General features: G+C 43.8%; 1 protein-coding gene across 5 annotated transcripts in view; it reads left to right on the top strand.

The window, feature by feature from the left end:
- RALGAPA1 (Ral GTPase activating protein catalytic subunit alpha 1) overlaps nt 1–14,542 on the top strand; it is a 371,616-nt gene that overhangs the window by 305,384 nt on the left and 51,690 nt on the right. For all 5 annotated transcript variants that reach the window (XM_075330777.1, XM_075330774.1, XM_075330775.1 and 2 more), the window contains 2 exons: nt 6,605–6,763; nt 13,080–13,207. In XM_075330777.1, the coding sequence (XP_075186892.1) occupies nt 6,605–6,763; nt 13,080–13,207 (287 nt within the window). The remainder of the gene's footprint in view (nt 1–6,604; nt 6,764–13,079; nt 13,208–14,542) is intronic.

The raw sequence follows: 14,542 nt of genomic DNA, 5'->3' as shown, positions 1-14,542 counted from the left end.
GGACGATGGCCATTTCGTACCAACGAAGATCCTGATATTAACGTTCTTTATTTCATCCAACGGTGCAGGTAAAAAGCGGGAGGAGAGCTGGGTGCAGGCCCCCTCAAGACGACAGCCGTCTCGTGCCCAAAACGGCCGTCGTCCTGAGGGGACCCGCACCCGGCTCTCCTCCCACTTTTTACCTGCACCGTTGGATGAAATAAAGAACGTTAATATCTGCATCTTCGTTGGTATGTGCCGTTGTTTTTCTATTTGCTGACTTTATATACAGTATTCGCTAATAACAATGAGCTGGTGGCTGATTCTGCCCCAGTCTACACAGTAAAGCTGAAAAGTGAGCTGCGGGAAACCAGACTGTCCACTGTAGCACAAACAGTAAAGTATGTGAAAACTAAAACCTTTTAAAGTAAATAACATAAAATCTATCTGCTATTACGTCAATGCTGGAAAATCTCTCTTTCCACCTTTAGCGCGTTCCTTGGGCATTCTTCTTCAGAGCCTTCTCTTTCATGGCTCGCTTTGCTTGTGATGGCGTCTAGAGAGCAAACATCCGCGCACAATACGACGGCGCGAGCAGCCAAAGTTCTGCCTTAGATTAGGACATTATTGGATCAAAATTGCATTTGGTTTTGCCTCCAGGTTCCATTTACGTCATATTTCTCTTAGGTTCAGTTAGTACAAGGCCTGACAGCACAAGACATATCACAGGAACCCAAACGAGACGCTGATGTTACACAGCAGGACGTACGCCGGAGATAAAGTCTTTCTCAGCAACGTTTTAAGAGAAAGCTGATTGAAATCGTGTTTACTGCATTGTGGTGTGTGTGACCGCAAATGGAGGCGAGCATCAGTCACCCAGACTCTACAGACACAAGGGTGAGGTCACTGCACCTTACGGCTCGCAACGCACGATGGATGAGATAGATGCTTGATAAGATTAGAGAAAGACACCGGTTGATCACATATAACCTATAATTCTAACATGGAACATATTCAATGAAAATATACAGTAGATATAAAAAGTCTACACACCCCTAGTAAAATCCAAGGTTTTTGCCATGTAAAAAAAAAAAAAAAATCATACCCTGAAGAAGCATTTCAGAAAATTTTCCACCTTTAATTTCACCCATTATATGTACAAATCCATTAAAAAAAATAAACTGAAATATTTTTAGATACAAAAAGTACTTAAAACAATGTGGGTGCATAAATATTCACACCCTTAAACTAATACTTTGTTGAATTCTTGACAACATTCAGTGTTTTTGGGTAGCAGTCTTATCAGCATGGTACATCTAGAATTTGTAATCTTTATCTACTCTTTCTTGCAATAACTAAAAATCTGGCAGATTGTGAGGACATCTGTGTACAGCGCCCTCTTCAGGTAACCCACAGATTTCCTATAGGAGTCAGGTCTGGGCCTTTCCAAAACTGATCTCCTTCTCTTAAAACCATTGTTTTGATTTGGAGGAAAGCTTGGGTTCGTTGTCGTGTTCAAAAATGAAATCCCTTCTTCATCTTAAGCTTTTTTTTGCACAGGCCTGAAGGTTTTCTTGCAAAACTGACTGATATTTGGAACAGTTCATAATTCCATACAGTAAGACAAAGACTTCAAAGACCGCAAACACCGGGCACTAATTCCATACAGCCGGACTAAAGCCTCATTTCCAGCTGCTGATAAACAGCCCAAAAGCATAAAGGTCCAGTCACACTAAACAACTTACCAGCGATCCCAACAACGATAGGGATCGCTGGTAAGTTGCTAGGAGGTTGCTGGTGAGATGTCACACTGCGACGCTACAGCGATCCCACCAGCAACCTGACCTGGCAGGGATCGCTGGAGCGTGGCTACACGAGTTGCTGGTGAGCTCACCAGCAACCAGTGACCAGCCCCCAGCCAGCAGCGCCGCGTGGAAGATGCTGCGCTTGGTAACTAAGGTAAATATCGGGTAACCAATCCGATATTTACCTTGGTTACCAGCGCACGGAGCTACACGTGCAGAGAGCAGGGAGCAGCGCACACTTAGCGCTGGCTCCCTGCTCTCCTAGTTACAGCACACATCGGGTTAATTACCCGATGTGTGCTGCAGCTAAATGTGCAGAGAGCAGGGAGCAGCGCACAATGCTTAGCGCTGGCTCCTTGCTCTCCTAGTTACAGCACACATCGGGTTAATTACCCGATGTGTGCTGCAGCTAAATGTGCACAGAGCAGGGAGCAGCGCACAATGCTTAGCGCTGGCTCCCTGCTCTCCTAGCTACAGCACACATCGGGTTAATTAACCCGATGTGTCCTGCAGCTACATGTGCACAGAGCAGGAGCCGGCACTGACAGTGAGAGCGGCGGAGGCTGGTAACAAAGGTAAATATCGGGTAACCAAGGACAGGGCTTCTTGGTTACCCGATGTTTACTGTGGTTACCAGCCTCCGCAGAAGCCGGCTCCTGCTGCCTGCACATTTAGTTGTTGCTGTCTCGCTGTCACACACAGCGATCTGTGCTTCACAGCGGGACAGCATCAACTAAAAAATGGCCCAGGACATTCAGCAACAACCAACGATCTCACAGCAGGGGCCAGGTTGCTGCTGGATGTCACACACAGCGACATCACTAGCAACATCGCTGCTACGTCACAAAAGTTGTTCGTTAGCAGCGATGTTGCTAGCAATGTTGCTTAGTGTGACGGGGCCTTAATAATGCCTCCACCATGCTTCACTGTGGGTGGGTATGGTGTTCTTTTGGTGATATGTTGATTTTGCTCTAAACATATCTTTTGGAACTTTTGGACAAAAAGTCCAACTTTGTTCTCATAAAACCATAACATGATTTTGGCAATATATAATCGGACTTGGATGGGGTTTTTTTGTAAGAAAAGGTTTCCATTTTACCACCCTACCCCATGCGCCAGACATATGAAGAATACAGGTGATTGTTGTCACATGCAGTACACAACCATTGTGGTCCTTAACATGATAAAGGGCCCTGTTCTACAGCCATATAGCACCTCAAACATCAAGAGTGCATCATGATGATGGGAAACTCCTGGGACGGGGGCTACTCGGTGATGCCTCAAAGACCAGACTGTCAACCGTGTGAACCTAGATGGGGTCCCAGGACCATCAGTACAATCAGACAACTGCTAGGGCAAAATAGTATAATAAAAAGTTATTTAAAAAAAGAAAGTCTACAATAAAACAATTATTTAGTATTAGTATATTTATTATGAATTTATTTTTGCATATGCATTACATTAAAAAAAAAAATACCGAATATTTCGGGGGGTGCTTATATCTAGGGAAGATAGCCGTACCCTAACAGCTTGGGGGAAACAATTGAAAGGACAAGAAGTGGTGGGCACCATATTGAAGGGTTGGGTACAAGTGCGGAAACATGTTACTAATGAGAGATGGAGGGACACTCAATTTAGAATCTTACATAGGGCTATCTTGGGATTCAATATACCAGGAAGAGATATGCGATGTCCTAAGTGTCAAGAAGAGAAAACAGATATGTTACATGGATTATGGGAATGTAAGAAAATTCAGGGGTTTTGGAATCAAGTTAGGGCATTTGTTAGAGCAACATGGGGAATTTCTAGTGATTTAGAGTTAATGGTGTGGATTTTTCACTCCTTTGAGAAAGGAGTAAGAGGGGGTTCGGAGGCGCAGGGACAGAAAAATTTTGCAATACTACATGACATAGCCATGATAGCCAAACGATGTATTTTAAAACACTGGATACACAGAGAGAGCCCATCCATGAAGGAAGTCATTGGCGAATTACACAACCTATTGAGACTAGAAAAAATGGCAGCGGAAAGGGACAAAGACAGGTTGACAGGCAAGTTTTTTGGGAGATGGAGAAACTTTATTGAACGCCAATTTACCCCGGGAGAGATAAATAATGTGATGACACCTTTTACACACTCAGAGTGGTATCTCTTGAATGATATCCAAGACAACTTGGGTAAATTAAGAATCATCCAGTAGTGGGTTGTGGAGAGCGGAGAAGATGAGCAGATAAGGGTATATCGGGACACAGCAACTTCGGAAATACCTAGGGTTGACACAGGTTTTAACGACTTACCAAAGAGCAGTCTGGAATTTTAAGTTGGGACAATATCCCCTATTATGTTTTATTCTGTCAGAGGAATGTTCTTCTTTTGTAACCATGAAGGTCTTTGTTATGTTTATAAAAATTGAAAAATTTAATAAAAACATTTGGAAAAAAAAAAAAAAAAAAAATACTGTAATGCGTTCCATGTAGAACACGGCCTCATACATATTGATTGAAAAAAAAACATATTTGTCCTATTCTATTGTTATTGATTATTTTGCATTGATGGAATAATTTAGACTTCCTTTGTTTATCGTTCAGCTTTTCCAGGCCCCTGAATAGCTATGCAGTATAAAGCAATTTAAAGGGAATCTGTCACCAGGTTTTGCTATGTAATCTGAGAGCAGCATGATGTAGGGACAGAGAGCCTGACTCCAGCGATGTTTCACTTAGTTTACTGGGTGCAGCAGTTGTGATAAAAATCAATTTTCTCTGCTGAAGATGCAGTAGTGCTCAGAATGCGGAGCTGTGTGTAACCATAATTGTGAATAGTCTCCAGCACTTGAAAAAAGTTAAAACTATTTTTTGTCTGGATTAAGGCGCTATTAGCCGAAACATGTCGGGTTTCGCTTAATGTTTTTTTTTTTTTAATATAGCTTCAATAAATAGTTTTAACTTTTTTGAAGTGCTGGAGACTATTCACAATTTTGCTTGCTATTGTTCTGCCTGAGGCCAGGGAAGCTCCGTTTACCAACATCGATCCTGACTTGGACTAGAGAAATGGTGAGCTGAACATTTTTTCTATCTTTCTGCTGTGTGTTACCACGCCCACATCACAGATTGGCAGCTTTCTGTGTACATTGTATATTGACCGAGAGCTGCTGATCAGTGCAGGAGGTGGGGTTACACAAGAGGCACAAGATCACTAGTCCTGTAGTGATTATCTCCTGGTGATAAAACACAGATTTTATTAAAATATAAGGAGAAAAGAAACTGGTTTTGTGCCGTGCTAAAAAAACACAGATCCAGTAGATTAAAAAGACTTCCTTTTTATTTTTACAAGTCTACGCGTTTCAGAGACATATCAGTCTCCTTCATCAGGACAAAAGAAATTAAAAAGACTTCCTTTTTATTTTTACAAGTCTACGCGTTTCAGAGACATATCCGTCTCCTTCATCAGGACAAAAGAATTTAAAAAGACTTCCTTTTTATTTTTACAAGTCTACGCGTTTCAGAGACATATCCGTCTCCTTCATCAGGACAAAAGAATTTAAAAAGACTTCCTTTTTATTTTTACAAGTCTACGCGTTTCATAGACATCTGTCTCCATCAGGACAAAAGAAATTAAAAAGACTTCCTTTTTATTTTTACAAGTCTACACGTTTCAGAGACATATCCGTCTCCTTCATCAGGACAAAAGAATTTAAAAAGACTTCCTTTTTATTTTTACAAGTCTACGCGTTTCAGAGACATATCCGTCTCCTTCATCAGGACAAAAGAATTTAAAAAGACTTCCTTTTTATTTTTACAAGTCTACGCGTTTCATAGACATCTGTCTCCATCAGGACAAAAGAAATTAAAAAGACTTCCTTTTTATTTTTACAAGTCTACGCGTTTCAGAGACATATCCGTCTCCTTCTTCAGGACAAAAGAAATTAAAAAGACTTCCTTTTTATTTTTACAAGTCTACGCGTTTCAGAGACATATCCGTCTCCTTCATCAGGACAAAAGAAATTAAAAAGACTTCCTTTTTATTTTTACAAGTCTACGCGTTTCAGAGACATATCCGTCTCCTTCATCAGGACAAAAGAAATCATTGATATCTTTTGTCCTGATGAAGGAGACAGATATGTCTCTGAAACGCGTAGACTTGTAAAAATAAAAAGGAAGTCTTTTTAATCCACTGGATCTGTGGTTTTTAGTGCGGCGCAAAACCTGTTTCTTTTCTCCTTCTATTTTATAACGTTTTCTCGGGGCCGCTGCTAACCACTAGACACTTGCAAGCCTGTGAAAGATGTTGTGACTGGCACAACCTTACCAGGTGAGTGTATTCTCTCCTATATTTTCACCCCCATTCCGGGTAAGACCCTATTTGCGCTTTTTTTCCCTACTACAGTGTTACAGATTTTATTAAAACAGGCCTATAAGTGACATATCACTGCATTCAGGGTCTCCGACCCTAAATCATGCTGTTGTCACATTACATAGCAAAAACCTGCTAACAGATTCTTTTTCATGACCTGGCCCATTGATGTTGTTGGGATGAAGCCTGCGTCTCCGATCTCCAGGAGCAGAAATGCCTCCTATTTTTCTCGGTCTGTCCTCACTGACCAGTGTGTGTATAATCCAGTTAGAAAAGTTTTGTCGTTGAGTTCAGCATGCTCCATTTCTCACATTCACACGTTATTGCCTGTCCTTACCGGGCTTAGCGCAGCAAAGTAGATTACATTTTCCCCCGGAAAATTAAATTTCATAACAGCTGGCTTTCATTTTTATTCCCAATTATTCTCATTCACTTTTTAATGTCTCTTTCAATTTCCTCTCCCTCCGCAGCTTCGTCACCTCGGCAATGATGAAGTCCACATCGTCTGGTCGGAGCACAGCAGAGAGTATCGCAGAGGCATTATACCCACCGAGTTTGGGGACGTGCTACTAGTCATCTACCCCATGAAGAATCACATGTTCAGCATCCAGATTATGAAGAAACCGGAAGTAAGATTCACGCCTGCTTCTTTATGTTTCTGCTAATTCTGCCATAACTGAAGATTCATGAAACCTACGAATAAAAATAGAGATTTTCATCGCTGGCTGATAACAGAGAGTAATAGACAAATTCACCCTTGCAGCAATATAATATGCAGCATACCTATGCATAGTAAGGGGATCCAGCAGTGCTCTTTAACTATTTATTGTTCATTATTTTAAATTAATATTTGTATTCTTTATGATTTAGTTTTATTAATATATTTTACTAGCTGTAGTACCCAGGCACTGCCCGGGATAGTAACTGTCTCTTTGTCTCTCTCCCAGTTTGTCTGTCTATCTCTTTCTGTCTGTGTGTCTGTCTCTGTGTATGTGGCTCTGTCTGTGTGTCAGTCTCTATCCAGGTCTGTTTGTGTCTATCTGTCTGTCTGTCTGTGTATCAGTCTCTCTGTCCGTCTCTTCATCTCTGTCTATCTCGTTCCAGGTCTGTCTCTTTTCCCCCTCAGTCTCTTTCCCCCCCTCGGTCTCTTCCCCCCCCCCTCGGTCTCTTCCCCCCCCCTCGGTCTCTTCCCCCCCCCTCGGTCTCTTTCCCCCTCCCCCCCCGCTCGGGCTCTTCCCCCGCCCCTCGGTCTCTTTCCCCCCCCCCTCGGTCTCTTTCCCCCCCCCCTCGGTCTCTTTCCCCCCCCTCGGTCTCTTTCCCCCCCCCCCCTCGGTCTCTTTCCCCCCCCCCTCGATCTCTTCCCCCCCCCCTTTGTCTCTTTGCCCCCCACACCCCCCCCTCGGTCTCTTCCCTCCCCCCTCGGTCTCTTCCCTCCCCCCTCGGTCTCTTCCCTCCCCCCTCGGTCTCTTCCCTCCCCCCCTCGGTCTCTTCCCCCCCCCTCGGTCTCTTTCCCCCCTCGGTCTCTTCCCCCCCCCCCCCCTCGGTCTCTTCCCCCCCTCCTCGGTCTCTTCCCCCCCCCCCCTCGGTCTCTTCCCTCCCCCCCCCTCGGTCTTTCCCCCCCCCCTCGGTCTCTTCCCCCCCCCCTCGGTCTCTTTGCCCCCTCGGTCTCTCCCCCCCCCCCCCTTGGTCTCTTTCCCCCCCCCTTGGTCCCTTTCCCCCCCCCTTGGTCTCTTCCCCCCCCCCTTGGTCTCTTCCCCCCCCCCCTTGGTCTCTTTCCCCCCCCCCTTGGTCTCTTCCCCCCCCCCCCTCGGTCTCTTCCCCCCCCCCTCGGTCTCCTTCCCCCCCCCGGTCTCTTTCCCCCCCCCCCCCCTCGGTCTCTTTGCCCCCTCGGTCTCTTTGCCCCTCTATCTATCTCTTCCCCTGTCTCTCTCGGTCTCTTTCCCTGTCTGTCAGTCTCTGTCTGTGCTTATGTCTGTCTGTCTCTCTCTAGCCGTCTCCCCACCAAAATCTTACTACCTCACACATAAGCTTCTTATACTAACAGTTTATTTTGTTCCTATTGCAACCACTCTCAGCTGCTCTTAATAAGCTGTAGCTCCTATCTCCATTGACTTTAATGGAGATAGGTGTTTTGGATAGTAACTGTAAAGCGCGGGGTTAAATTTTCATGTCAAAACATAGTCTATGATGTTCCCTGAGTCACATGAGGCGTCTGTGCAAAATTTCATGATTGTAAATGCGACGGTTGGAATTCCTTTAGCGGACACATACACACACACACACACACACACACACATACATACATACACTCAGCTTTATATATTAGATTTCTACATGTAGGTGTGTGTGTGTAATATAAATGTGTATATACAGCAGGTGTAATAAGTATTAAACACGTCACAAATTAGTAATAATATTTCTAAAGGTGCTTTTGACATGAATTTCTTACCAGATGTCGGTAACAACCCGTCCAATCCACACAGGCAAAGAAATCAAACTATAGATGTTCATAAATTAATTTATGTGTAATAATGAGAAATGACATAGGGAAAAAACGCCACTGAAAATTATTTAATACTTTGTAGAAATGCCATTGTTGGTGATGACCGCTTCAAGACGCCTCCTAAATGGAGAAACTATTTGCATAGATTGCTCAGGTGTGATATTGGCCCATTCTTCCACACAAACACACTTCACATCCAGTAGGTCTCATGGACTCCTGCTATGAACTCTGAGCTTTAGTTCCTTCCATAAATTTTCTGCTGGATTCAGCTCCGGTGATCGGCTCGGCCATTCTAGCAGTTTTATTTTCTTTCTTTAAAACCAGTTGAGAGTTTCCTTGGCTGTGTGTCTTTCAATCATATGAAGTTTGCCAATGCCGTATGCTGAAACACTAATCCTCGAATCTGTGACCCGGTCAGCATAGGGTTAACTAATCCAAACACAATTTGCCAAAAGGCAACAAGAGGTTACCCTAACTAAAGACCGTTAAAGATAGCCTTACTATGGCGTCAGTCCCCTGATGAAGCCAGTGATGGTGAAACATGTTGGGGAGGCAGGTAGCGGAACGATTTTAACTAGCAAACGTAGGGTGGGATTAATCTGTATAAGAGAATTAATAGTGAATCAGTGGTCCACGACCAAACAGTTCACTAATTCCTGAAATGATCAAAATTACTACTTACTACTATTTGCATGCATTGCTCAGGTGTGATATAGGCCCATTCTTCCACACAAACACACTTCGTCATTTATATTAAAATAATGAGTGTTAATTTTAAATTGTCTTTAATTAGAGTGCCTCTTGGTACCTTTTGGCAAATTGTGTTTATGTATGCTGAAAAACTGTCCCACACCATGATGTTCCCATCTCCAAACATCACTGTTGTTGGTGTTTTGGAGATGATATACCATGCCTTTTGGCCTCCCAACATGGTGTGTATTATGACATCCAAAAAATTCAATTTTGGTCTCATCTGACCAGACTATAGTCTCCCAGTATTTTACAGGCTTGTCTAAATGTTGCTGAGAGAACTTTCAATGCTCTTGTCTTGCGTAGTGAGCGTGCATACAGGCCATGGAGCTTGAGAGCATTACTTATTGTTTTCTTTGAAATTGTACCTGCTGATTCCAGGTCTTTCCATAGCTCTCCATGGGTCGTTTTTGGCTCTTGGACATCTGTCCTGATAATTCTTTTCACTCCTCTGTCTAAATTCTTGCAGGCAACACCTGGTCATGGCTAATTTATGATGAAATTATGTTCTTTGCACCTCCAGGTTATGGCCCCAACAGTTCTCACTGGATGGAACCTTCAGTAGTTTAGAAATTCTTCTGGAATTAATGCCATCAGTATGTATAGCAACAATAAGGTTGCAAACTTCTTGAGACAGCTCACTGGTTTTACCCACCATAAGTTGTTTCTTGTGTGGCACCTTGGTGTTAACACCTTTTTTTATAGGCCATCAGCTGAACCAGCTGATATTATTTGTGGCAGGATTGCTTTCTAATTACTGATAATTTCAGCTGGTCTATTTCTCAAGGCTCTGCAAAGGGGAAGGTCCCCCGAAACGTCACTGCAGGTGTGGTCCCTGATCATTGAAGTGCTTCTGTTTAATCTACTACAGCGTGCATTGCCTGCACCAAGAGTCTGACTGCAGCATGGAAGCTCGTAGAGGCCCTTATTGCATCGGAGTCTGGATGTCTTCCTTCACATTAGTAAATATGATGTCACAAAATAAAAATGGATAAAGAAAATAAAGTGATGTGCCGTATTTGGATTTTTAAGGCAGTTTGTGGGAACATTTAACAGTGTGGAGTATCTATAATAAAGAAAGCCTTTAGGGGGCTTTACACGCTGCGACATCGCTAGCGATCGCACCTGCCCCTGTCGTTTGTGCGTCACAGGCAAATCGCTGCCTGTGGCGCCCAATATCGCCGGTACGCGTCACACGTACTTACCTTCCTAGCGACGCCACTGTGGCCGGCGAACAACCCCTTTTTTTAAAGGGGCGGTTTGTGCGGCGTCACAGCAACGTCAATCAGCGGCCCGCCAATAAAAGTGGAGGGGCGGAGACCAGCCGCATTAACGACACGCCCTCTTCGTTAAGGGGGAGGTTTGTGTGGCGTCACAGCGACGTCACACAGCGGCCCGCCAGTAGAAGCGGAGGGGCGAAGACCAGCCGCATTATCGACACGCCCACCTCGTTGCCGGAGGACGCAGGTACGCTGTTGTTCGTCTTTCCCGGGGTGTCACACGTAGCGATGTGTGCTGCCTCAGGAACGACAAACAACCTGCGTCCAAAATGAACAACGATATTTAGGAAATGAACGACGTGTCAACGATCAACGATTAGGTGAGTATTTTTGATAGTTAGCGGTCGCTCGTAGCTGTCACACGCAACAACGTTGCTAACGAGGCCGGATGTGCGTCACGAATTCTGTGACCCCCAACGACATCTCGTTAGCGATGTCGTTGCGTGTAAAGCCCCCTTTTGTTATTGATTTCTAGATTTCAGCTGGTGTCATGACTTTCCAAGGCTTATTACACCTCTCTCTCCATGTGTTCAATACTTTTTCCCTCTGACATTTCTCATTAGTACACCTAACTTAATATATGGACATCTATGGTCTGATTTCTTTGCCTGTATGGATTGGATGGGTTGTTACAAGCATCTGGCTAGAAATTCATGTTAATAACACCTTTAGAAATGTATTTACTAAGGAAATTGGTATTAAATACTTCTTACCCGCTTTATAGATATACCGTAGATAGATATAGACAAAATTGGCTACAATTGTTCAAGAATTTTTAGCTACCATAAAATCAAATACTAAAATTTCATGGACCTCATGTGAGGTTAATCCCCGTCCTCTTCCGTGAGCAGGTCGCGGCGATCCGCACACATATCAGCTGTTTTCAACAACTGACATATTGTGCCTGCATGTTACGAGTGGAATCGCTTCCACTCGCAACATTTAACCCCTTACATCTCGCTGCCAAAGTCTGTCAGCGAGATGCATATGCGCGCGGCCATGATTTTCACTTACCGCCGCACCCACCGGAAGTCACGTGCGTGATCACGTGACTTTCGGTGGTTGCCATGGTAGCACAGGGTCATGTGATGACGCCTGTAGCTATCATGAGTCACTTTCGGTTTCACTCGGCCCGGAGCCGAGTGAAGCAGAAAGTGAGCATATCTGCTGTTTACAGCTGTGTAGCTGTGATCACCAGATAGTGCAGAGCGATCGCATTGCTGATCGCTATAGCCCCCTAGGGGGACTAATAAAATAAAATAAAATAAAGTTAAAAAAAAGTTTTAAAAAATAAAAAAAAAAAAAACTAAAACTTCAAATCACCCCCTTTTCACCCCATTGAAAATTAAAGGGTTAAAAGGAAAAAATATATACACATATTTGGTATCGCCGCGTTCAGAAATGCCCGATCTATCAAAATATAGAATCAATTAATCTGATTGGTAAACGGCGTAGCGGCAAAAAAATTCCAAACGCCAAAATTACGTTTTTTGGTCGCCGCAAGTTTTACGCAAAATGCAATAACAGGCGATCAAAACGTAGCATCTGCGCAAAAATGGTACCATTATAAACGTCAGCTCGAGACTCAAAAAATAAGCCATCACTGACCCATAGATCCCAAAAAATAAGAACGCTACGTGTTTCGGAAAATGGCGCAAAACGTGCGCCACTTTTATTGGACAAGCTTGTGAATTTTTTTTAACCCCTTAGATACAAGTAAACCTATACATATTTGGTGTTTACTAACTCGCACCGACCTGAGGCATCATACCCACACATCGATTTTACCATATAGTGAACACGGTGAATAAAATATCCCAAAAACTATTGTACTATCACACTTTTTTTTTTTTGCAGTTTTTCCACACTTGGAATTTTTTTTTGCTGTTTTCCAGTACACTATATGGTAAAACGTATGGTTTCATTTAAAAGTACAACTCGTCCCGCAAAAAACAAGCCCTCATATGGCAAGATTGACGGAAAAATAAAAAAGTTACGGCTCTCGGAAGAAGGGGAGCAAAAAACAAAAACGGAAAGCGCCCGGGGGCTGAAGGGGTTAAACTTAACGTCTTGCATTGTGTATACTGGGCTGATGGATGCCGAAAAGACGTCCTGCTAATAACAATCAGGTATATACCGTAGGGCCGTATGAATATGTTTAGCTTTTATGCCAGGAGCTTATTCTCCAAACGAGTACTACAAATACAGTGTGGCTTTTTTGGAAGAACGGAGACCCTGATTCTGGCTTATTAATACACCTTCTGAGTCATGGGGGGAAAATTGTACCCAAAATTTACCCAAACTGAAACTTCTTAATCCAGCCTGATAGACGGGGCGATAAACCTACTTATTCTGTAGGTAACAACTCTTCCCTGTAAGTCTTTTCAGTGTCACGCTTTATTTTCCCTGCAGATCCCCTTTTTTGGACCACTTTTTGATGGCGCCATCGTGAATGGTAAAATACTTCCAGGCTTGGTTCGGGCCACCGCCATTAACGCTAGCCGAGCGCTTAAATCTCTCATCCCGTTGTACCAGAACTTGTATCCTTTCTCCATACGGTAAAGGTCTTGTAAGGATGAACTCGCCCATCTCTCTCCTAATACATGGGTAGTGCTGTGTGTGTGTCGTCATGCCTCAGATTTTATGTCCTTGGCTTCGAGTATAGCGAAATGAAAATCAGTGTCAACATAATGGGTCAATTATAACTTATATGGCCCTATACTTGTTATAGTTTGTTTGTTTAGTAGAAAAAAATTGAGTCCGAAATATGTCTGATATTAAAAACTGACCTTGATAGTACAATATTACAAAAAGATCTGGATAAGATGTCAGAATGGGCAGATACTTGGCAAATGAGATCTAATGTTGATAAAGGTAAAGTAATGCACCTAGGACGTAGTAATCCTATAACTGCGTATACATTAAATGGAAGTAAACTCGGGACTACAGAACAGGAGAAGGACTTGGGTATTCTTATTACAAATAAGCTGAGCAGCAGCTCTCAATGTCAGGCAGCAGCTGCAAAAGCAAACAAGATTCTAGGGTGTATAAAAAGAGAGATTAGATCCCGTGATCCCAACGTATTGTTACCCCTCTATAAATCACTTGTAAGGCCACATCTGGAATATGGGATCCAGTTTTGGGCTCCATATTTTAAAAAGGACATTCAGAAGTTAGGGGTACTTTGCACGCTGCAACATTGCTAGCCGATTGTAGCGATGCCGAGCGCGATAGTACCTGCCCTGTCGCACATGTGATATCTTGTGATAGCTGCCGTAGCGAACATTATTGCTACGGCAGCTTCACACGCACTCACCTGCCCTGCGACGTAGCTCTGGCCGGCGACCCGCCTCCTTCTTCTTCTTCACAGCGACGTCACACGGCAGGCGGCCAATAGAAGCGGAGGGGCGGAGATGAGCGGGACGTAACATCCCGCCCACCTCCTTCCTTCCGCATAGCCGGTGGAGGCAGGTAAGGAGATGTTCCTCGCTCCTGCGGCTTCACACACAGCGATGTGCGCTGCCGCAGGAACGAGGAACAACATGGTATCTCCTATTGGTGCAACATTATGAAAATGACCGACACTACACAGATCTCCGATTTACGACGCTTTTGCGATCGTTTATCGGCGCATCTAGGCTTTACACGTTGCAACGTCGTTACCGGCGCCGGATGTGCGTCACTTTCGATTTGACCCCGACGAGATCGCAGTAGCGATGTCACAACGTGCAATGTACCCCTTAGAGTCAGTTCAAAGGCGGCTAACTAGACTACTACAAGGAATGGAGGCCGCCCGTATGATGACAGGTTGATAAAGTTAGATATGTTTAGCTTAGAAAAAAGACGTCTCAGAGGAGATCTCATTTATATGTATA

The sequence above is a fragment of the Anomaloglossus baeobatrachus genome, chromosome 12, assembly GCF_048569485.1.
Source record: "Anomaloglossus baeobatrachus isolate aAnoBae1 chromosome 12, aAnoBae1.hap1, whole genome shotgun sequence".
Lineage (NCBI taxonomy): Eukaryota > Metazoa > Chordata > Amphibia > Anura > Aromobatidae > Anomaloglossus > Anomaloglossus baeobatrachus.
This window is presented reverse-complemented; position numbering and strand designations above follow the sequence as displayed.